The 23519-nt window shown below is 43.6% G+C and overlaps 2 protein-coding genes across 3 annotated transcripts; one reads left to right on the top strand and one right to left on the bottom strand.

Annotated features, from left to right (window-relative positions):
• Nucleotides 1–615: 615 nt before the first annotated feature.
• TRAPPC5 (trafficking protein particle complex subunit 5) lies at nucleotides 616–3427 on the bottom strand. 2 transcript variants are annotated; one of them, XM_081897258.1, is made up of 2 exons: nucleotides 3188–3427; nucleotides 616–2285 (listed from the first exon to the last, which is right to left on the bottom strand). In XM_081897258.1, the coding sequence occupies exon 2, from the start codon at nucleotides 2279–2281 to the stop codon at nucleotides 1715–1717; it is 567 nt and encodes a 188-aa protein (XP_081753384.1). In that variant the 5' UTR covers nucleotides 2282–2285; nucleotides 3188–3427; the 3' UTR covers nucleotides 616–1714. The 2 variants fall into 2 exon arrangements, with proteins under 2 accessions (XP_081753384.1, XP_081753383.1); XM_081897257.1 differs by having other exon boundaries at nucleotides 3184–3425.
• Nucleotides 3428–6036: 2609 nt separating this feature from the next.
• Nucleotides 6037–22131, top strand: LOC309361927 (killer cell lectin-like receptor subfamily B member 1). Its single transcript, XM_081897244.1, has 6 exons — nucleotides 6037–6194; nucleotides 12302–12412; nucleotides 13979–14113; nucleotides 15380–15513; nucleotides 18716–18801; nucleotides 21007–22131. The coding sequence occupies exons 1-6, from the start codon at nucleotides 6176–6178 to the stop codon at nucleotides 21125–21127; spliced, it is 606 nt and encodes a 201-aa protein (XP_081753370.1). The 5' UTR covers nucleotides 6037–6175; the 3' UTR covers nucleotides 21128–22131.
• Nucleotides 22132–23519: the final 1388 nt, after the last annotated feature.

Here is a 23519-nt window from a genome sequence, read left to right as displayed (position 1 = left end):
ACCAGGCCAGGTTCAATGTGTTACTATTAGTATATAAAGTCTTTAATAACTTGGGCCTAGTTTACCTGCAAGATCACCTTACCCCATATATGTCCACTTGATCACTTCGAACTGAGGAACTGGCACTGTTACAGGTGCCACATAATACCCATTCTGCATTTGTAAAAATGGTATTTTAGTGTGGTAGCACCTATACTTTGGAACTCCCTTCCTATCGATACCAGGCAGGCACTTTTCAGCACTTGCTAAAACATTGTTTAGCGAAGTCTACCCAAATATCTAGAATGCTGTTGTGCTTTTTGGTTTATTGCTGGTTTTAGTTTTTTGAATGTTTTAAATTGTTGCTTTAATTGTTATTACCAATAAATTTTATTTTTTATTCTTTTTGTAAACCACTTTGACGTTTTTCCCCCACTATCCAAAAATAAATTTTATGACAAAAAACAAATAAATGCACTTACATCTTTATAATAAAAACAAAGATATAAGCCCAACAATTCAATGCTATTTGGAAAGAATGTGAACACTATTACAGTCACACAAAATGGACTGTGCACAGAACAGGAACAACACACTAAATGAAGTTGGGAGAGAGACAGACAAAAACATCCTTAATGGATTACTTTATGGAATTTATTAACCAGGTAAACAATTCTTCAAAACCATTAGCATCTTCATTGTATGGAATGATTTGAAACTGACTGGTTTAGATGAGATTTCTGCAATAAAATATCTTTCAACAGTATATTCTTGGTATTTTAGTTAATTTATTTAACCATTTTTTAAAAAAGGAAAAGAGAGAGAAATCTTAGTTTGGGGATGACATCACTTTCCTCTCTTCTTAGGGCAAACAGGAAACACTGTGAAGGACCAGTTATGCTGAGGGAAAGCCCTGTAAGAACAGCTCTTGGAATAACTATCAAAGGAGTCTTTACAACTCTTAGATATTTTCCTCAGGTGTGGAGACAAGTATTCAAAGAAGAAACATGGGCAGTGAACAGTGTATTTTACAGAAGCAGGTAAAGCTCTCACCCGTTCTGGAGTGTTTTACCCCCGCCCTTGAGCTTTTCACTTAAAGTGCTTCATTTGCAAGTCTGAGCCACTCTTAAGCAAACTGGTAATGTAATTTGTGGGTTTCACTTGATTTGCTAAGGCAGCTGCAGCTCATTCCTAGAGGCAAGACAGCAAGCAGACTGCAAAGTTAAATAATAACTGATAGGCACTAGGTAAGAAGCAGCAACAGAATGAGTAGAGACAATTTAGCTCATTCCAAAGCTGGCAGCCTAGCAATAACCTTTCATCCGTGCTTTTCTAGTGATAATGTCAGTGGGGTAACAACAAAACCAATACAACAGCATGAGAGGAATCTTTACATCAAATTACATAGCTCATATGCAAATCAGGACTGCGTTATCTCTTGGCTAGGAACGTGAACTGCATTCCCTCCTCAAGCCTTCGCCAAGAGTCAAGCAACAGAATTAAGGGTAGATTTCTGGAAACAGAATTGGTCCTGTGTAATCAGTTCAAATGCTGTAGAAACATTTACCATCAGTATATGGGACACAGTCACTTGTTCCGATGCCACTTGGTTCTCCCTTACCATGCACCAAGCATGGTCAGGGTAGTTATTTTAGGATACTGTCAAAGTGTGTGTATATATGCATATACATATACATACACACACAAACAATCCAGATTAAATGAAATGAAGCAGTCAGCGGCCATCCAGGGCTTTGTCACGTGCTATTACTGACTCATCAAATTTTATCATGAGGGTGGTTCCCTTGTGCCAGTGGGCTGTCACCTTGGCAGGGAAGCCGCTGCAAGTGAGCATAGCCTCCACGATGCCAGCTGTGAAGGAAGCACAGTTGAGTGTGCTGTTCTCCTTGGGAACAGAAATGTAAGTATTGATAAGAGGCTCCTTCTCAATGATGTAGTAAGTCTTGTCATCGTCATTGGCTTGCTCCAGCTTGTCAGCCTCCTTCCCAAAGAGAGCCTTCCATACGGTAACCTTGATGAACAGGAGAATGTTGATGACCTTGGTTTCTCTCTTACCATTTTTCTCCCGCATCACCAACACATCCAGGATACGAGCACCCACCTGCTGACCTAGCTCAGAAAGTTTGTTCTGAAGCTCAGAAACAGAGTAGACCCTGTTCTGACAGTACTGCACAATCTCAGAAAACAATAATGAAAAGGCACTAAGGCTAACATCAGTCTTGGGTCGGGTGAGTGACCGTTCAAGGATAGCAGACTTTCCACGGGTAAAACGTGCGTCCATGATGCTATTAAGAAAGAAAATTAAAAGGGTAATAAGCACCTTTCTACAATTCACACAACTGCATTTCCAATGGGGCACTACTTTATACAGCAACTTCTAAATGATATTTATTTTGCATGGGAGGACAGACATATAAGCTAGTACAAGGAAGTGGATAGGATGCTGAATCTGGGTATTGCCAGCCTAAGTTTAAATCCCCACTAGGTGACTTTGGGCTAGCCATCACCTCCCAGCCTAACATAATTCATGGATTTTTGTGAAGGTAAAATGTGAGAATTCCAATAAACGTATAACATTCAGATGCTTGGGAAAAGGATTCAGTAAAACCAGAATATAACAAGATATGCATATCTGCAGGGGGAAAACAACCAAAATAATGATGCTTGATCACCTTCTCTACAAAAAAGGGCCAAGTAGTTCATAGCTAGTAGTTCGTAGTTAGCCTAGCAGCCCCTGAAATGGTGACAGTGACTTACAAAGATAACAAACTTGAAACTCCAGGTTCCTTTAGTCTATGCCAGAAATGGAAACTTATTATTGCAAGCCTCTTTTTATTCTATGTGAATTGAAGTTCTGCGAAAGGATTACCAAGGGATTCCTAGCACTCCTGCTAAATTGCAGTTCCCGGGGCTTCCTGTGGGAAAAGGCATGTCCGATAAGCCAAATATCAAACCTGTTTACATTTATAAGCCAGATACGAGACACAACCCCACTTTGCACCACGAAAGAGCTGCACCTGGGACGCCACTAGGTCTTTAGAGGGGACCTTCCCCCTCCCACTGTTTCTGCAAACCTGGAGGAATCACGGAGATTAAGAGGGGAAGGCAATAACAATAACAATAATGCTTCCTCTGCCTCCCCGCCAACTTTTACTGAGCCCAAATGCTCTTCATATCTCTTACCTACTGTGTGAAATTATCACTCTTTTGCAGCGATGTTCACCTTCCGCCTGTACGACAATCTTTACGGCCGCTGCAAAAGGGGAGGGGAGAAACGAATGCGTTTAACGGAAGTGGCGAAACTCGGAAGCGTCACCATGGCAACGAAACGGGGGCCTAGGTGGTCTTGCGACCATCGTTCCGTGAGAATGAGCTAAAACGGAGCGTTTCCTCGGAGCGCGAGTTGAACCTAAGGGAGTATTATAAGACTGGTGTCTTTACCAAACTGCGGAAGAAAACAGGGCTTGGTAGAAGTTCAGCGGCACAGGTTGTGGCTTGGAAGGTTGAGCGATCACCGTGGCAACCTGTCATGTACTCTATGGTTATCACACGATGAACGCCCGGCTGGATTTCCGGTCTCGTCTCTATGGCAAAAGGCAGTTATACGCATGCGCCCCTCATTTCCCTGTTTAAAGGGAAGAGTACTGGTGAGGTTGTGGTTAAGGCAGCTTTTCTCGCTGGTTAGAAAAAATGTAGAGAGGCATGGTGTGTGCTTTGTGCCCCTCTAGTGGCCAGCTGGCATTGCAGTGATTTCAGCGCGGGGTGCGGGAATAACAAAAATATAGAGAGAGTAGAGAGTCTTGTGGCATTTTAAAGAGGAACAAACGTATTCTGGCATATGCATTCGTTCTTACTATGCCGTAGCACATTGGTTACAGTCTTTAAGGTGACTCAAAACTCTTAGGTTTTGCTGCATCAAACACACAGCTGACCCCTCTGAAAATGGTTACAGTGGTTTTTAAGTGATTGAAACACACAGTTACTTTGCATTCAGTAAGTGGAAGGAGCATCCATACTTTCTTTTAGGGTTGGCCATGTCTGGAACTTACAAAGTCTGAGGTAGGTGTTGAGTTTGTTGGCATCTGAACCAGTCCCCCCTCCCAATTGTAGGCAGCTTTTCTGTCCATTAACTCCCAAAAGCTGTTTTTGGTTGGAAGCGCACGGTAGCTGCAACATTCCAAGATGTATTTCAAATTCAGATTCATCAGTGGACTGAAGTATATTGGGAAACACTTCATGTACCTGGAGAAGGATAGAGCATTGTTTCATTTGTGACGGTACTCCCATCTCTGCTCCTCAAGAAAGAGAAAATCTTCACTAATTATTAGCAGAATATTAGACTGGGGCATCAAGAAGAATGGATCAAATTAAGTTTTTTCTTTATTTTTAAAGATTCTGTGCTTCGTGATCCTCATCTTTCTCTGGTGTCTGGTATTTATACACTATTCAAGGTGTTGGCTCTAACATATAAAGCTCTAAATGGCCTAGGTCCTACATACTTCTTGAGGCTTTGTCATATGATTATTCCTGCCCAGTAGTTAAGGGTCATCAAATGGCCCTGCTGTGAAGCCAAGTTACTCCTCACAAGAGGGTTACAGTGTAGGGCTTTCATAGCAGCATATTCTGTGTGGCAGCTGAAGTGCTGAATTAGTGCCTGAAAACAGTAATAGCCTGCTTTGGATGAGGACCAATAATCTGAAGCACAATTCTGACAAGATGGAGGTTTTAAGGATTCCTGTTTAATTTTCTCAGGGAGAAGGTGCTTAGCCTGTTCTGGATGGGACAGTACTCTTCCTACAGGACCAGATTTGCCATTTTTGGATGCTCTTATATTCAACTTTAATCAAGCCTCCCAAACCCCTGGATCCAGCAAGGGTTAAAGCCAGACAGGCCATTAAGAAAACAAAGGGAAGATGATGAGCCATCAAGAAAGCAATGGAGAGGGGGTTCTGTCCCAGATGGTAAATGGATGGGACCCTCCTCTATTGCTGAGAAAATTAGAAGAACAAAAGTCAGAGTTGAGAGTGGGCTATGATGTGACCTGGGGGGGGGGGGGAAATGTTGCAGGTTGCAAAAGGCAGCAAGCTAGAGGATCAGAGCACAATGGTTGATTTCTGTTTGAATGAAGGCTGTGGCTATGGGAGAAACAAAACCACCTTGGGGTGTTCATGCTGTGACCCCTTCCATCATAGGCTCAGGTTGTATATATGTGTAAATAAACCCTATATGATGAAGACACCACTGTCTCTGTTGTGCCTCATTTCCAAAACGAAACATGGACCTGGTGCCTGGAACTCTTGGAATCTCACACTGCTTGGAGATTTTGGTGGTGAGCAACGGTATATTAAATAAATAATGTTTGATTCTCTCACTCTATTACTACTACTACTTTTATTTTAATAACTTGCATTCCAGTCCATCAAAGATCGACCCAAGATGGCTCATAAAATTTAACAACAACTAAAACATTAAAACCACAGAATATAACATTTGGTGTCTTTGAGTTTGCATCCTGGTGTCTCTTGTTCCAACAGGGCCAGAACTTTGTAATAAGGTTTGTCACAGAGTTCCATGTTACTTAGAGCGGAAGCAGAATTGTCTGTACAAGGTCAGGGAGGCTATTTTGTCTTAATTGCTTGGAAACTTGTAAGTGGTATATAAATTGATGACTGGTGATAATTCATGTCCCATAGCCCTTTTCTTCCTTTCCTCTTCTTTGCCCCTTAGTGACTCAGCTTGCTTCGAAACTGATCTGCTTTGTGCTATTACTAGCCCAAGATGGCTCACCATTATTGTATTTCATTTATTAATAATCACATTCTAAACCACTGCCTCGAGGCGATTTACATATAAGGTAATGAAAAACAAGTTAAAAGCAGCTAAGGCTGCTCGCCCTCCCCTCCCAGCAATACACACTAAGCAGGGTTAAGGAACTGAGGGGGTTGGTAGAAGAGTCATGATGTGTAGACCTTTTATGGCTTGTGGTCTCTGAGCTAAAGGAAGCTTCTGAGAATTTTGCAAGACATAAACATTTAAGTCCACTTGTTGTACAAGTCAGTGACGCCTGCCTTTGGGGAAGTAGCCACATCTCACTTTTGAGGGAACAGCAAACAGTGCTAAGTGCCCAAACTGTTCTGGAGCGCTGGAGCTGTACTACACCACGAGAAAAGAACAAATGGCACGTCGGAGGCCAGGTAGGAACTGGACAGCAAAAAAAAAACCTTGAAGGGTTTGTGTGTGCGCACGTAGGCCTGTCTTCTCTACCTTGACCAGCATTTGCTTTGATGGATTGATCTACTTACTCTACTGAAAGAAGTGACGTTCGAAAAGGGAGACCAATACCAATTTAGAGGGTAATTATTAGGCCAACTATGTGGGCAGAACAGAGGCTTCATCAGGTTCAGCAAAAGCACAGTGTGAATGGGATGGAGCAGTGTGTGCTTGCTCTGCGAAATCAAGTAAAGAAGCAGCCTGACTCTATCCGTGAGGATACTGGTCTCACCAGCATTCCTGGTTGACCTGCTCCCAACATTATGTGTTTCTGGTAGAGAAGCAGTGACTCATCCTGGCTTATTGATTTAATATTTGCCCCCAGTGTTTCTTGACTTCTAGCCCACTGTCTTTACTAAACAAAGAGCCCTTGTGATATAGCGGTTAAAGTGTTGAACTAGGACCTGGAAGACTAGGGTTCAAATCCCAAATCAGCCAGAAAGTTTACTGAATGCCCTTGGGCCAGTCACCATTTCTTAGCCTGACCTACTGCATAGGATGTTTGTGAGAATAAAATGGGGGTGGGGAGAAGTGTGTCTGCCTCCTTAAGCTCCTTGGAGGGAAGGTAGGATATAAATGTGATGATGATACAAAGGACCACACTGCTTTTGAACACACCTCTGCAACCTGGCATGCATTCTCTTCCATCACCCACCCACCCACTCCTGGCTGCCTCTTTGAGATTATGATTTGGGCATTCTCTCTTGAGGTTCATTCTACTCTCTTTATCTCTGACTCTGGATGGAAAGGGAGGCTTTGGGTTAAACCTCTTCCGGATAATGTCTGTATGTCTCTCCCCGACTCCCCCCACCCACCGCAATCTACCAAGTGTGACTGTGAAATAACACAGGATATCTAGAAACTGCCCTGTACATTGCATGTAGAGTGGGATATAAATGTTATACATAAAAAATAAAGTTTACCTCCACATAATATGAAATGGGTATCTGCAGTTAGTTTATTTAGATGTTTCTTTATCTTTCACTGTATGGTCTCAGGGTGGTGTACAGTGTATTAAAACTCACCAACACATATTTCTAAAATATATTTAGTCTAAAGCAATAACCAGTATCAAAGGTTACCTATATCTCTACCTGGATTTTATTTATATTATGGGTTGTATCCAGCTTCTCATTCCACATGAGGACTTCAGTTTCACTCTCTTCCCCTTGCTTGGCCCCCAGTTCCCACACTCAGCCTTGGAAAACAAATTTGTGGCAGTGCAGGAGGCACGTGAGAAGAGGAGAAGGAGGAGAAGTGCCATTCTACTTACGGAAGTTGTTCTGCATGCACAGTGATTTAGCTGGCTGCAACTGTAGCATTCTTTGATAAGGCATGCCAGACAGGAAGAGATGTCATAAGGAAGCGCTAGCACTGCTGTGAGAGCAGCTTAAAAATGGAATTTATATATATTTAAGGTAGATGTGTGCTTGTATCAAACCTGTCCATTTTACCCAGCCTTCCAAAACAAAAACCATAGTAACACATAAGGCAGTGGCCAACTAGATTACATGATTAGTTTGTTACCCTAGAATCAATGGGATTTATGGAGCACCATCTCCCCAGTTTGTTCCCTGCCCTCCCTTACAACATATGCTTAATGAGATCATGGTGATGTGGGCAGGAAAGCCATGTGAAGTATACTGCGTCTGGCTGGGACTCAACTTTGCAAAGGTTCTACTCATAGAAGGCAAGAGATAGAAAGCAGTTCCTATAAAGAGGCAACAGAATGGCCAAATAATAAAAAGAAATTTTGGCTCAGCTTACAACCAGAGGCATACATTTCCTGTTCACCTTTCTATAAGCTATGCATACTTGCCAGATGTATTTTCAGGGAGCTTAGGAATTTTATAGGCAGAGTCTGTAGTTTTTAACTGATGTGTTTCTTTCCTGCTCATATGCTAGTATTACAATATGTATTTGTTTTACTATCAGGTGTTTTTTGTCACTATCCCCCGCCCTGAGATCATGTGAAGAAGAGTTTCCTCTTGTGGATTCTAACCTCACATACATAGGATCACAGGTTTGGAAGGGATCCATGAGTATCGTTCAGACTGACTCCCCTCAAACCTATAATATAAAATATTGCCCTATTTGCTTTGATGGTTATAACTACAGTGGTACCTCGGGTTACAGACGCTTCAGGTTACAAATGCTTCAGGTTACAGACTCCGCTAACCCAGAAATAGTACGTTGGGTTAAGAACTTTGCTTCAGGATGAGAACAGAAATTGTGCGGTGTTGGCGCGGCAGCAGCAGAAGGCCCCATTAGCTAAAGTGGGGCTAGCCAGATTGTTTTGCCCCAGGTGAAGCCTCCAGAGGGGTGCCATTAAGGCTCCTAGCCTGTGTGTGTGTGTACGCATATGTGTGTTTGGTGCGTGTGCCAAACTGGGTCTTTGACCCTGGTGAAATAAAGCCTGGGTTCGCCCCTGTGCCCATCTGCCTGGATTGCCCAGCCACTCTAGGCAACTCCCAACAGAAAACATTAAAACCACAATACGACATCACACACTTAAACCTTTGGCCCCCAGCCGTGGTGGAGCTTCAATCTCGAGGGGGGCGAGAGCAGGCACGGGCGCGGCTGGCGTGCATCCCAGGGGGCGTGGTGCACCACCCGCAGGGGTGTGGCATGTGCCCTGGGGCCGTGACGCACCGCCTGCAGGGGCATGGCACCCAGCGCTGGATGAGGGGGCAGCCGCGATGGCACCCCAGCCGGATTGTACCACCAGGATCTTGCGCTCCCCACCGCACCCCTGTTCCTTCACCAGTGGCCCCCAGACTAAGGAAGGTTCCCCAACCCCGATATAGAGGGTGCCTTCCTGAACACCCTCATACATCTACAAAGCCCAGAAGCAGAACATGAATGCAGAAGCACCCTCCCACTGTGCTCCTGAGCAGCTGGTATTCAGAGGCATGCTGCCTGTGGTACTGGAGTTAATATACAGCCACCATAACTAGTAACCATTAATAACCTTATCTTTCATTAATTTATCTAATCCTCCTTTAAAGCAAACCAAGCCCTTCATATATCTTATGGTATTGAATTCAAGGGGAATAATTCAATGTTGCACAAAGCCAACAGTTTCAACATTTGGGCTTTCCAGGAGGAATGATCTTCATTCTTCTCCTCGCACGCACTGTTTGGGGGTGTGTGTTTCTCCTGGCACCCCTCAGTGACCCAATTTTGAGGCATGTGGATGGGAGCAGGGCAGGGAAAGCACCATTTAACAAGTAGAAGTTCTTGCATTGCTTCCACGGATGGAACTCTTTGTTGAATCCTGTTCCATGGTTTTAACTACCTTATTTTTTGCTCTATAAGACTCACTTTTTCCCTCCTAAAAAGTAAGGGGAAATGTGTGTGCGTCTTATGGAGCGAATGCAGGCTGCGCAGCTATCCCAGAAGCCAGAAGAGCAAGAGGGATCACTGCATCCCTCTTGATGTTCTGGCTTCTGGGATTCAGAATATTTTTTTTCTTGTTTTCCTCCTCCAAAAACTAGGTGCGTCTTATGGTCTGGTGAGTCTTATAGAGCGAAAAATACGGTATATGCTGTGTGAAGAAATACTTCCTTTTATATCTTCCAATGTTTAGCTTCATTGGATAGCCACCGGCTCTAGCATTAAAAAATACTAAGATACTCTCTTCACTTTCTTCACACCATGAAGCACATGTCTTTATACACGTCTATCACTTTCCACATCTTCTAAACTGAAAAACCCAAAATGATGTAACTTTTCTTCATAGGGAAGTTGTTCCACCCTCTCCATTGGTTGGGCTTTTCTGAAACCTTTTCAGTCCCCAATATCCTTTTTGATGTGTTGTGACCAGAACTGTACTGTATATCGTATTCCTAGTGCAGTCACATCATAGATTTGTATAAGGGCTTTATGATGTTGACAGTTAATCCGTTTCCTAATGAGCCCAACACAGAATTTACTATTTTCATAACTGCTGCATGTTGGGGTTCAACATTTCCATTTAACCATCCACCAAGGCCTCGAAATTCCTGGTCAGTCACCCCCACTTCAGACTAGATTAGTATATAAGTGAAGTTATAATTTTTTGCTCCAATGTGCAAAAGTTAGTTGTTTTTGCTTTACGAAATAAAAACAAGATAATTACTAATTACCATTGAAGTGTTCTGTGTCAACTTTGCACACCTGTATCAGTGAGCAACCTAGCACAGAGATGTGGATTTAACGTTGTTGGGTAGCCATGTAGTAAACAGTTGCATTTTATGAGAATATCAGGGCTGGGGAAAAAAGCGGAATATTTTTTTAAAACTTATTACCTACTCTACCCCAGCTCATAGAACATTCTCCAAAGGATCAAACAAGTGGGATAGTGACTGTTCTCATAGTAATCATTCTCATACCTATTAGAATACCTCAAGCAAAGCAATCCAATGGTGGCCACACATGGAGGAAGCAATGCATCTCTCACTGGAACTATGCTACATTTCTGTGGTGATGCATACAATCATAGGATGTGGTGGTTTTTTGGAGGGGGTTAACCTGTGTTTGTGTTGAAACATCACTGAAAAGTTGAGTGGTCCCATTGGCTCTTACAAAATTTGCTCCATACAGCTGGGGCTACAAAGCTATCTGAATGGGGCCTTTTACCAGATTTGGATCTGGCCTCTGTGATACTGATCTCATAGACACTAAGGGGATCCATTTCCCATGTGTTTCATTTATTTTAGGCATTTGTACCCTGCTCTTGAGAAGCTTTCTAGAGAGGCTTACATAAAATCAAAACAAAACACTCCCTGCTTGTAGGCTTGCGGTCTTAAAAACACAGGCACACAAGGGAAAAGCGACAAGGAGAGAAGAGAAAAAGCAAAACTCAGGCACCAATTTCTAGGCAGTTGTTCCTATATTGACTATTATTTTGTTCCATGTGGCTTTGTACATGGCCTTACCCATATGGAGAAGAAATACTTGCTAGGTGGTACACAGCCACTTCTGCAGTTGTGGCAGTAGTTTTTCCAGCCACTCACAGCTACAACTGTCACTATCCTGGTTTACTGCCTGGACCTAAGCCATGGTTTGGCTTAGCATGATGTCTAAACTTGGATTCCTGGGTTCCCTCACTTCAGTCAAGCTACAGGCTGTAGTCAATGTTTGTTCTCTGCTTATCACTCATAGGTTTGTCTCAGTGACAGATTTAGGTTTGATGAGGCCCTAAGTTACTGAAGGTAATGGGGCCCTTTATATGTCGAGCTGTCCTTTGTCAACCACAAATTGTCACTGTTTTTTGTGTTGAATATATGCTATATGGTAATTTATGGACCTAATAGGTCCATACACAACACAAACACTGTTGCTGTATGTAGGTTTTATTTTATTTGTTTTTTTCATCTTATATTTTGGAAACTTACATCCAGGTTTTTTCCTTTAAATTTTTTTGGGGCCCCCAAGAGAGTAGAGCCCTAAGCTATAGCTTGTTTAGCTTATACATAAATCCGGCACTGGTTTATCTGGGGGAGACAAGCAACATGCCCAAGTTTGCATGTAACACCAAACCAAACCATGGGTAAGCTCTGAGTAATGGAGCAGCTGCTGGACTGGAGGAGGAGTGAAATAGCTGCAGTTTTTGCTGTGAATACCAGCATGCTGTCTTGATCACGTACAGCCATAAGAACTGGGTCACTGTGTACTTTCTAAGCCACATTACATATTTTTCTACATGGCCATTTTGCATAAACCAGTGGTGTCCAAACGTTTTTCAAAGAGGGCCAGATTTGATGAAGTGAAGGGCCGTGGCTTTAACCAAAGGGCCAACCAAAGTTGTTGACCGTTTTTTAGGATTGAAGTTGTTGAGCTTCTTTTAGGGTTGGAGTTGTTGAGTTTCTCTTAGGACTGGAGGTTTTTTTTAGGATTTTACCCCAGGAAATAAACTGCCACAGGGACCGGATTAGGCCCCCGAAACAGACTTTGGACATGCCTGGCATAAACAGAATACAGGAAATGATGATTTTCAAAGGGTGTGTGGATTTTAATACCACCCCTTAGCTACTGTTTCTTTCTCTAGATTCCATAGAAAGTTTGACCCCATCTGAAAGGGATTATGAGAATGTTGTACCTCCCCATTTGCTGAGATGGCAACAACCAACCCCACAGCAAACACAGAAAGCAGATACAGGTAAGTGATTCTTAACAGCACAATAATGTCCATGGCCTCAATCTGGTTTGGGGATTGGGAAGAAGCCAATGCATGTGCTGTGGAAATGCCTGTGAGGTCTCACCCTATCACCCCATCCAAAGGGCCCACTAGAACCTGTTTAAATAATTGCTCACCTAGATCATTTCCAGGTAAATAAATAAACTATCCTACTGGGGGAGTTAAAGCCATATATTGGGGGAGTTAAAGCCATTCGTATAGTTAAAGCCATGGTTTTCCCAGTACTGATGTATGGAAGTGAGAGCTGGACCATAAATAAGGCTGATTGACGAAGAATTGATGCTTTTGAATTATGGTGCTGGAGGAGACTCTTGAGAGTCCCATGGACTGCAAGAAGATCAAACGTATCCATTCTTAAGGAAATCAGCCCTGAGTGCTCACTGGAAGGACAGACCGTGAAGCTGAGGCTCCAATACTTTGGCCACCTCGTGAGAAGAGAAGACTCCCTGGAAAAGACCCTGATGTTGGGAAAGATGGAGGGCACAAGAAGAAGGGGACGACAGAGGACGAGATGGTTGGACAGTGTTCTCGAAGCTACAAACATGAGTCTGACCAAACTGCGGGAGGCAGTGGAAGACAGGAGTGCCTGGCATGCTCTGGTCCATGGGGTCACAAAGAGTCAGACACGACTAAACGACTAAACAACAAATTAGGGGAGTAGGTTGACGCAGATCATGAGCTGAGTGACCACACCATGTTGACATCTTTCCAAGGCCTTCATTATTTTTAACCAATAGGATGTTTCGTTAAATGACTCACTGATGCTGATAGGTCAGCTTCGTGCAGAAAGGTAGAATGGATGTGTCCTTGAGCGATACACCTCCCTTAAACTAAGGCTGTGTGCACACTGTACCTTTATAGCACATTCAAAACATCATTTTCATATAAGCAGCATTTTTTTCCCCTAGACAGAATGGTGCCGGAACGTACCTTCCTCAGATGACCCACCCCAGAATCCCTCCTTCTCCTGCTTTGATCAAACACCATCTATTACAGATCATATATCAGGATGCCTGGTGGCTATCTGCCTGCTGTACACACTAGGCTCATCTGTCCTTTCAGAAGGATTGAGCCTAGAAGACAAGGAAATTGGTGGTCTGAGGCACCACTTAACAGGCCCATGGAGAGTTTGTCTGAGGCACAGGGCAGGATTCTTGATAGAATAAAACTATAAACAAAAAAGCAGCCAGTCCCTGCCCACCTCACCTTCAGCTGGCTTAGGCCTCCGAGGCCCAGGGCAAGTATACCCACCTGTGTCCCTCCCTCTGCAGGGGCCTGTCAATATACATTAGGGGGGTTCACCCAAGTATCACCCTCCACCACCCCACCTCATCTTTGAACTACAGATTCCACCATCTCCCATCCATAGCAGGTGTAGCGGGGGGAGGAAGTGGGCTGCACTTAAGCATGTCATCTCATATACACATGCCTTTTACATATGTACAGGTCACATCTGGCCCCTTACTCTGTGATACCAGCTATTTCTCTGTGTGTGCTATAATAGTCACTCTTATTGGTTATCTGCAGGTGTGCCCACACCCACCAGATTTACTGATCATACGGACTGCTGTTGTCAGAGAGCTTCTATCGTCACCCTCTACATCTTGGTGTTTGTTTCCCTGTTCATAGCGTCAGCTGCCTTTGTGCTGGCCTTTCTGAAATGTAAGTTCAACAGAGGACCCGGAAGGGCACATCATCCTATGCCGCTGGTCATTTTAGTCCAAACATCCTCAAACTTTATACTGTGAGAGGAACTGTTAATGTGCCACAGGAAACAGACCAAAAAAAATAGGATTCCTGCTAGCCTAAAGTACCCACTCCCAGAGGAGGAAGCCCACTGTGTTTCCTCATTATGTACAGTTCTTGCCTTCTTCCATTCAACCCCACCAGAATGGGGCGAGTCATGTTACCACACCTTTCTGCATTGTCTGATTAGTCACTGCTAATGCAGCAGGCCCAGAGCCACTCAGATGGAAATGCAGCAGTTGGGCTTCTTGCGTGGGTAAAGGAAGTTCTCACTCTTAGCATGCTTATGTATGAACCCTTCTTGGATGTAAGAATGAAATGTACCTTCAGCTTCTCTCCAGAAAAAAGTGCACTTATCAGAAGTTCATGAGGCATTGTACTAATTGATGTTAGGGCAAAAGGTGTGTTGTGAGGAGGAGAGGAGAAAATGTGGCACCCTCTTGGTTCGGCGCCCAGTGTGGACAAACCGGTTGAGTACCCTTAAATCCACCTCTGTCTGTGGCCTTCCTGATGCTGTTGGCCTCCAACCTTTGTCAGCCCCAGCCAGCATGGCAAGTGGTTAGGGCGATGGAAGTTGTACTCTACTAGCATCTAGAGGGCCACAGGTTCACCATCTCTGATACACAGAATCGAAGCCTTTTGCTGTGGGCAGCTGATGTGGTCACTTCCTGATGTGATTTTCATGGGACTATTGTGTATGTGAGAAGTTGTCAAGCACCAGTTGATTAAATATTCAAATACAGATTTGGCTCTTTTAGAGGATAGCTAGCTGCCTTGGGTTTCTGAGGATAGTTCAGCTATGTTGCTGTAGCACCGGCATGTACACTGGAAGAACAGTAGCCAAGTTGTTAGAGGGAAGATGGTGTTAGGAGCTCTACAGCCCAAAGGAATAGAGGAAAGACAGGGCTGAATTATAGGTTAAATCCACAGCCTGTTGTGACGATCCATGGGCAATGGATCAAAACCTTATGTACTCTCTGCTGGGCTGGGTAGAATACATTTGTAATATATAAATGTGCAAATATCCACAGCATTAAGCACTGAACAGTATAGAACGGGGAGCCCAGTTTTGGATGGATGTGTATGACTAGCAAGCTATGCTAAGATCTGGAGCTTTCATGATTAGTACATAGAATCGTTTCAGTACCATGGTTTCTTATCCCAGGGCTCTGTGTGTTTCAGTTATTCCTCAGTGTCCAGGGGACTTTCAGAAGTATCAAACAAAGTGCCTTTACATCTCCACTCATAAACATACCTGGGCAGAGGCACGGAGGGACTGCAGGAGGCGAAGTGCGCCCCTGGCAACAGCTGAAGCGGTGAGCATTGGTGAATTTCCTGGAACTAACCTTGCATAGAGAATTAATTAGATTTCAGTGATGCAGGACACACACACGCACACTGTTCTTCCCATTCTTGATCCTCATAGTTTTCTGTGATGGTCCATCTGCTACTCAGTTTCTTTACTTAACTCTACAGTAGTGGCATACAATTGCAGCCTCTTATGTACCATGTGTGATCTTTCCCCTTCCCAGAATTTTACTCAGATTCTCGCTTCACAACTTTCTCCTGCCATTTGTTTCCTGAACACTGCCAAATGTGATGAAGGCACCTCATTGGCCACTGTGGGATGTTGAACCCAACAAAGAAGAAGTATAATAATAATAATAATAATAATAATTTATTATTTATACCCCGCCCATCTGGCTGGGCCTCCCCAGCCACTCTGGGCGGCTTCCATAGAAACCAAAAATACAGTAAAATATCACACGTTAAAAACTTCCCTGAACAGGGCTGCCTTAAGATGTCTTCTGAATGTCAGGTAGTTGTTTATCGCTTTGACATCTGCTGGAAGGGCGTTCCACAGGGTCGGCGCCACTACCGAGAAGGCCCTCTGCCTGGTTCCCTGTAGCTTTGCTTCTCGCAATGAGGGAACCGCCAGAAGGCCCTCGGCGCTGGACCTCAGCGTCCGGGCAGAATGATGGGGGTGGAGACGCTCCTTCAGGTATACTGGACCGAGGCCGTTTAGGGCTTTGAAGGTCAGCACCAACACTTTGAATTGTGCTCGGAAACATACTGGGAGCCAATGTAGGTCTTTCAAGACCGGTGTTATATGGTCTCGGTGGCCGCTCCCAGTCACCAGTCTAGCTGCCGCATTCTGGATTAGTTGTAGTTTCCGAGTCATCTTCAAAGGTAGCCCCATGTAGAGTGCATTGCAGTAGTCCAAGCGGGAGATAACCAGAGCATGCACCACTCTGGCGAGACAGTCCGCAGACAGATAGGGTCTCAGCCTACGTACCAGATGGAGCTGGTAAACAGCTGCCCTGGACACAGATTTGACCTGTGCTTCCATGGACAGCTGTGAGTCCAAAATGACTCCCAGGCTGCGCACCTGGTCCTTCAGGGGCACAGTTACCCCATTCAGGACCAGGGAATCCTCCACACCTGCCCGCCTCCTGTCCCCCAGAAACAGTACTTCTGTCTTGTCAGGATTCAACCTCAATCTGTTAGCCGCCATCCATCCTCCAACCGCCTCCAGACACTCACACAGGACCTTCACTGCCCTCACTGGTTCTGATTTAAAAGAGAGGTAGAGCTGGGTATCATCTGCATACTGATGAACACCCAGCCCAAACCTCCTGATGATTTTTCCCAGCGGCTGCATGTAGATGTTGAAAAGCATGGGAGAGAGGACAGAACCCTGAGGCACCCCACAAGTGAGAGCCCAGGGGTCTGAACACTCATCCCCCCCACCACTTTCTGAACACGGCCCAGGAGGAAGGAGCGGAACCACTGTAGGACAGTGCCCCCAGCTCCCAGCCCCTCAAGACGGTCCAGAAGGATGTTATGGTCGATGGTATCAAATATGTCCCAACCCACCCACCCACCCACAACAAATGAGATCTAAATATCAAAATTGTACAAAATAGAATAGTATGAACTAGTTATATAAAGCACCTTTATATCACAAATAAGAACAAATTCAAGCTGAGTGCTAATCCACACTTCTGCTTGGAGTATGACTTCCCTTGATCTGGACAGTATAGTTCTGTTGATGTAGCCTAGAATAGCATTAGCTGTTTTGTTGTTGTTGTTGTTGCTGCTGCTGCTGGCTCATGTTAAGCTGTTGTCTACTAAGACCTCTGGATACTTTTCATATGTACTACAGTGGTACCTCGGGTTACAAATGCTTTGGGTTACAAACACTTCGGGTTACAAACTCTGCTAACCTGGAAGTAGTACATTGGGTTGAGAACTTTGCCCCAGGATGAGAACAGAAATCACACACCGGTGGCGCAGCAGCAGCGGGAGGCCCCATTAGCGAAAGCGCGCCTCAGGTTAAGAATGGTTTCGGGTTAAGAACGGACCTCCGGAACGAATTAACTTTATAACCCAAGGTACTACTGTACTGGCAAGCCAGGTGTCCCCCATCTTATATTTGTGCAGCTGATTCTTCCTGTCTAAGTGTAGAACTTTACATTTGAGCCTATTGAATTTAATTATGTTAGTTTGGGCCCATCTTGAATCCTGATTCTGCCTTCTGTGGCATTGGCTCCCCTTCCCAGTTTGGTGTCACCTGCAAATTGGATGAGCATCCCCTTAATTCCTTCATCTAAGTTGTTTATAAAGACGCTGAAGAACCATGGGCCCGGCACAGAACCCCATGGCAACCCACTTGTCCCTTTTTTCCAGAATGACGAGGAACCATTAGTGAGCACTCAGTCAGTGAATCTCATTTAGTTTGTTAAATTAGAGGTGCAGTTGCTATAGTCCAGAGCTATCTCAGAGGTCCTAATTTGGAGGATAACTTGCAGTTCCTTTTTAGTGCTGCTTATACTCTTCTGGAGTGAGGGGGAGGGCAAAGAGCAGACTCTGATCTGACCTTTCCTGCTTTCCGAAGACAATTCAGAAACTTCAGCAAGTGCAGAATTCAGCAGCTAGGTTGCTCACCAGAGCAAGATGGTTTGAGCATATTACTCTGATCCTGGTCTGACTGCACTGGCTACCAGTTAGTTTCCGGGCCCAATTCAAAGTGCTGGTTTTGACCTATAAAGCCTCAAACGACTCAGGACCACAACACCTCAAGGACCGTCTCTTCCCATATGAAACTACCTGGACCCTGAGATCATCTTCTGAGGCCCTTCTTCATGTGCCTCCACCTTGAGAGGTCAGGAGGGTGGCAACATGAGAACGGGCCTTCTCTACAGTGGCTCCCCATCTGTGGAATGCTCTCCCCAGGGACGTTCGCCTGGCACCTTCATTATATACCTTTAGGTGCCAGGCAAAAATGTTTCTTTTTAACCATGCCTTTGGTTGATCTGATTGACATCCTATGCCCTTTTAAAATGTGGCTCTCTTATGGGGGGATGTGTTATTGGGTTGTTGTTTTTATTGTGGTTATATATATATTGTGGTTTTTATGTTTATCTTTTCTGTGAACCACCCTGGAACCTCGGGTATAGGGTGGTATATAAATTCAATAAAATCATCATCATCATCATCATCATCATCTCTCCTTAGATCAAGGAGGTTAATCTGAACCTTGGAAATAATTCTGAATACTGGGTTGACAACCCTGAAGGAGAACAGAATAAAGTGACTGGCAGGTAAGTAAACTTCATTTACTGCTGTTGGCCTCCTCTCCAAATTCCTATCTGCTCACAAGAATTTTATGACCACATGAAGCTGCAAATGTGTGCTGCACTTTTCAAAAGAGAACATTATGAAATCAGCTGACAAGGGTCACATCATGGGCTGTAGGTATCCATTAAGCTCCAGAAGAGAGAGAGAGACAGAACAAAGACCAGTGTGGGCTAGGTAGAGCAATTATATGAATGCCAATGTATACAACCTTTAGTTTGTGTGATGAATTCACCACAAGTTTATTTTCCCCAGAGATCCTGGGAATGCTGCATCATGTACAACACAAGATTCCATCTCAGGGCCCATCCTGCTTCTTGTCCTGTGCCTAGAAAACATGGCTCTGAGTGATTTTCTGCTGGTCCCATGCTTTCTAGGCATAAATCTAGTGGTTTTGCCTTTGCCCCGCCACACTTTCCCCCGGAAAACCTGCTCTTTAGCTCTAATTCAGAGCAAGCAGAAGTATGGATGAGCCTTCAGTATATCTCAGTTTTCTTGAGAAACCCTACTAGTGTGGGTTAAGCCCTGGATATGGGAAGTTGTAATTTTGACTAACCAAAGCACTCAGAAAGCTGGTCCGTCATATCAGAATTCTCCAGAGGAGTCTATATATGGAGAAATTATCACATTAAAAATACTGAGAACCAAGCCTTCAGGTGGGCACCAAATGTTATTCGAGAGATGACAAACCTACCAGTGCTTCCCTAAGTAAATTGTCACACTAGGTACTGTAATTCTTTCCACCTCCTGATGTTTCTGTAGGAACTTACAGCACAGACCTGTAAAGGTTAAGGGGTTCAGTGTCAATCGAAACCCCCAAACTGATAGGCTGGTCACCACTCCTGTTAACAGTCCACCCCCAACTCAGACCTGGGAGATGCCAGACTCCTGCAAGATTCCAGGAAATAAGAACTAAAACGCTACTCTCTGCTGTGTGTAGCCTCCAACAGAACAAAACACTTACATGTTAGCCCAGTGTGATCAAAGAGATCTAAGGCACCGGTTTAGATCAAGGCAAGTTTCCAAACAACCACATAAAAGTATAGCATATATTGAAGATTTCTAAAATAGCAGAATGAGAACCCTGTTAACCAATTAGAATGAGAGATTTTACAGTTGGTAGGAAGTGCTGATCAGTTAGGAAGGGGATTGGCCAACCAAAGGAAGCCAGTTCTCCTTGATATCACATCTTTGAGGCTTATATCCACCAAGGGAAATTTTATCATTAGCATTTGCTGACAATCCAGTGAGGTGTGACAAGGTGTATGAATGGAGCCAACCTCCTTCTGATGTTTCATGCCAGATGGAGAGCAGTGGTGGTCCATCTTCTGTGCGTGTGATGCTTTTGACATGAGTTGTTCTCTCCTAGGCAATGGAGTACAGGGTTTCTAGATGTAGATTCTCCTAAAGTGATTGAGAGGGGGAGAGACTGGATTTTTTTGTTACCTGTGCAGTGAATCAGCATATTCAACACCTAATAAATCCTTCATCTGGACCTTCCTTTAAGGTCACTTCCACCCTATTTTCACTGGAATTGACCTCCTTTGTTCACTATTTCATTTGTAATGACAGCCCATGTGAGCTCCTCTGCTGTCTTCCCAATTTATTCAGACCTGATAAGGGCCTCTTTTTGTTGTAAAATACAATTGCAGCACCAGTCTGTCTAGTGTGGACTGGCAAAATACTATGGAGAGTACTTTTGAGTTATTGTACCTTTTTAATTAGTCACATCCTCCTAATTAGTTGATTCCTTTTCAGTCACTATGGCCATGACTTTCATGAATTGTCCTTCATAAGGCATTTCCTGTTCCCTGCAAATTACAGGAGTGGAGGAGTTTATTGTCGTTAATTGGTTGTATTTATGTTAGACACTTTGAGTGTTTCATTTTGGAATTGGAGAGCTCAGATGGAAATGCTCCAATAAAATGAATTAGTAATATATAGTGGAACTTTGCTCAATGAAAACAGCGTTATCTAAAGTGTCATGTAGGACCACCGTTTTAATTCTGCTTCCAACTGATTGCAGAAAGGCAATAAATGTCTCACCAGTGCTAAAGGGTCCTGATCAGTTGAAAGCAATCTACGTGTCCTTGTGTGTTTCTTAACTGACACTTGTAGAATTGGGTCATTCTTTCCCAGTAAAAATGAAGCATGTTATTCTTTCTTTATAGAACTCAGAAGACAGAAAATGAAAATTGTACACTTGTCTCCTGGAAAAACAATACGATTGCTCCTTCACAAACTTCCTGCACCCATCCTTTGCATTACATTTGTGAAAAATATCAAGCATAAGAAACATCACAAAAGTGCAAGAGGGAAATCATGTTACTTTGTAAGCTTTATATTGTCATTTGTGAAAAATTACGGCATGTAGCTGTAATGTGCTCATCATGTATGTGCTCTGTTCATAGTTTCAATGTACGGCGGACTTTGCACTTCTATGGCCGGTTGCACAGGAATATGTCTCACATGGCTGTTATAGTGCTATGGAAGTATATCTCCAGAGCAGAAACAAAACAGCCAATTTTGAGGTGGGCAAACAGCTGAGAATGGTCTTTTTTTAATTTGGTATAACACTAAAGAGCATGTGTGTCTGCTTGTGGCGACCAGCTCTTGGTCTTCTTGTGTGTGTTTGTGCAGAGGCTTTGCATCTTGTCTTCCACCACATCACTGTTGGGGGCAGAAATGGATTATGCTCTGAAAACTGAAAAAAGAAAGAAAAGGAAGTAAACAAGAAATGGGAAGGGCGAGAGAGAGCATTAAATATGGCTTTAAATAGCACAAGCATGTCACGAGAACAAGGGAACAGCAAACTGAAAAACAGTTCCAAAAGTGGATTTCAGCCAGAAAAAAAGGATGTTAGAAATGTGCCTCAGTAATAAGAGGGAAATCAGAGAAAATTGCCTCGCTGCTCAACTGGCAATGTGAACTAATATTGAAAATACGAAAGAAGAAAGAGGAAAAAGAGGAAAAATGTTCAGTGCTGGCTTTGATTCGGCCTTTCTAAAGTTCAGGATATGACTGGATGATTATGCAAACGTGTAAAAATAAGGGAAGGCAAAGAATGAAAATGAAAATACAGAAGAGGAAGCTCAAATTATACTTACCTGATTTCAAGGAATTGAGCTGAGCCTAAAGTAATACACTGTTGTGTATGGAACTTGCATGAGAAATGCTGAGTTAAAGATAGACAAATCTCACAGTTTTGGTTTCTCCTCATTTCAAATTTTTCCAATCTTAATTCGCCCTTATTTCTGCATCAGTTTGTAAATATTTTTAAAGTTCATGAAAAATTATTTGCATTTTCCTGTGCTTTTCTCCTGATGTGTTTTGGATGCAGTTGCGCCCAGCGTATGCATTTTTGCCAGCATATTCCCTAATATGCCATTGTCACTAACACATATTTTTAATGTCTGCATTCTTTTACATACTGTTGTTATTGTTGTTAGAGAACTGCATCACAAAAGTGCAAATTTCAAAGGGTAGCTGTGTCTTGTGCTTGTGTACTGGGTCTAGAAGTCTGGATTGGGTAGATTTACTTCACTATGCAAAGTTTGATCTTCGCCCTTCAAACTAGGTCAAATTACGAATGCAAACACTTCTTGACTGGCATAAACTGAGAAGTATTTCAAATGAATAAGATAGTAGCAATAACGATTGGATTCTGAGTACACTGGTACCTTGGTTCTCGAACCCAATCTGTTCTGGAAGTCCGTTCGCAAACCAAGGCATGGCTTCTGATTGGCTGACTGGCCCTGGAAACAATGACGACAGCCGAAATGGACGTTCGGCTTCCAAAAAACGTTCACAAACCGCAACACTTACTTCCAGGTTTACGGCGTTTGGGAGCCAATATGTTTGGGATCCAAGCCATTTGAGAACCAAGGTACCACTGTATTTCACAATTCACTGAATATCATCTTTGCAGATGGTATTTGGAATCAAATTTTGTAGATCTGTGGGTAAACCACACACAAACACACAGCAGTCCCTGTGAGTGAGCACATTTATGTGTCCCAAAAGAGAGAGGGTCAGACAGCTGAGACTTTGTAGATGGAGTTCAGCTGTGGTGATGGAAGCTGCCAAAGTTTCTCTGGGGATCTGCCCTCTGATGGAGTGTCTATTTGCTTCCAAAAGGCTCTGCTTTATATATCACTTCTAGCTGCAGGCAGGTGTTGCATACCAACAAAACTGTAGCCGAAACAGGGCCACTGGGGAACAAGTATCAGCATACTCATGGAAACCCTAAGTTTTCAAAGTAGGGGGAAAAACTTAAGAAAGTGGAACACCACCACCTTTCATAAAAAAAACCACACCAATGAAGACTGGGCATGCCCATTGGCCATATGAAGAAGGGAATGGAGTATGATGGGAAGGGGCATGAGTCTGTGGGTCACCGAACAGGAGCATTTTGCACAGCAGAACTTTTTCTCAAATGTTCAAGGAATGGTAAGTCTTCAATGCTACCTCATCCAGAGGGAATTAAGCCCTGTAGGACTGTCCTTGATGTCTTTCCACTTAGGGAAGTGGTGCCATGCACTCATGACAATTTTTTTGAGGTACTTGGAAAAAACCGTTCAGTGTGGGTGGTAAATGTTTCTAAGGAAATCAGTTCATATTGCATAATTGCCTACCAAGTATAAAGGAAGTGAGAAGAGAGGTGGTTAAAAGTTACAACAGATAC

This window comes from Podarcis melisellensis, assembly GCF_964234715.1.
Source record: "Podarcis melisellensis genome assembly, chromosome: 2".
Lineage (NCBI taxonomy): Eukaryota > Metazoa > Chordata > Lepidosauria > Squamata > Lacertidae > Podarcis > Podarcis melisellensis.
This window is presented reverse-complemented; position numbering and strand designations above follow the sequence as displayed.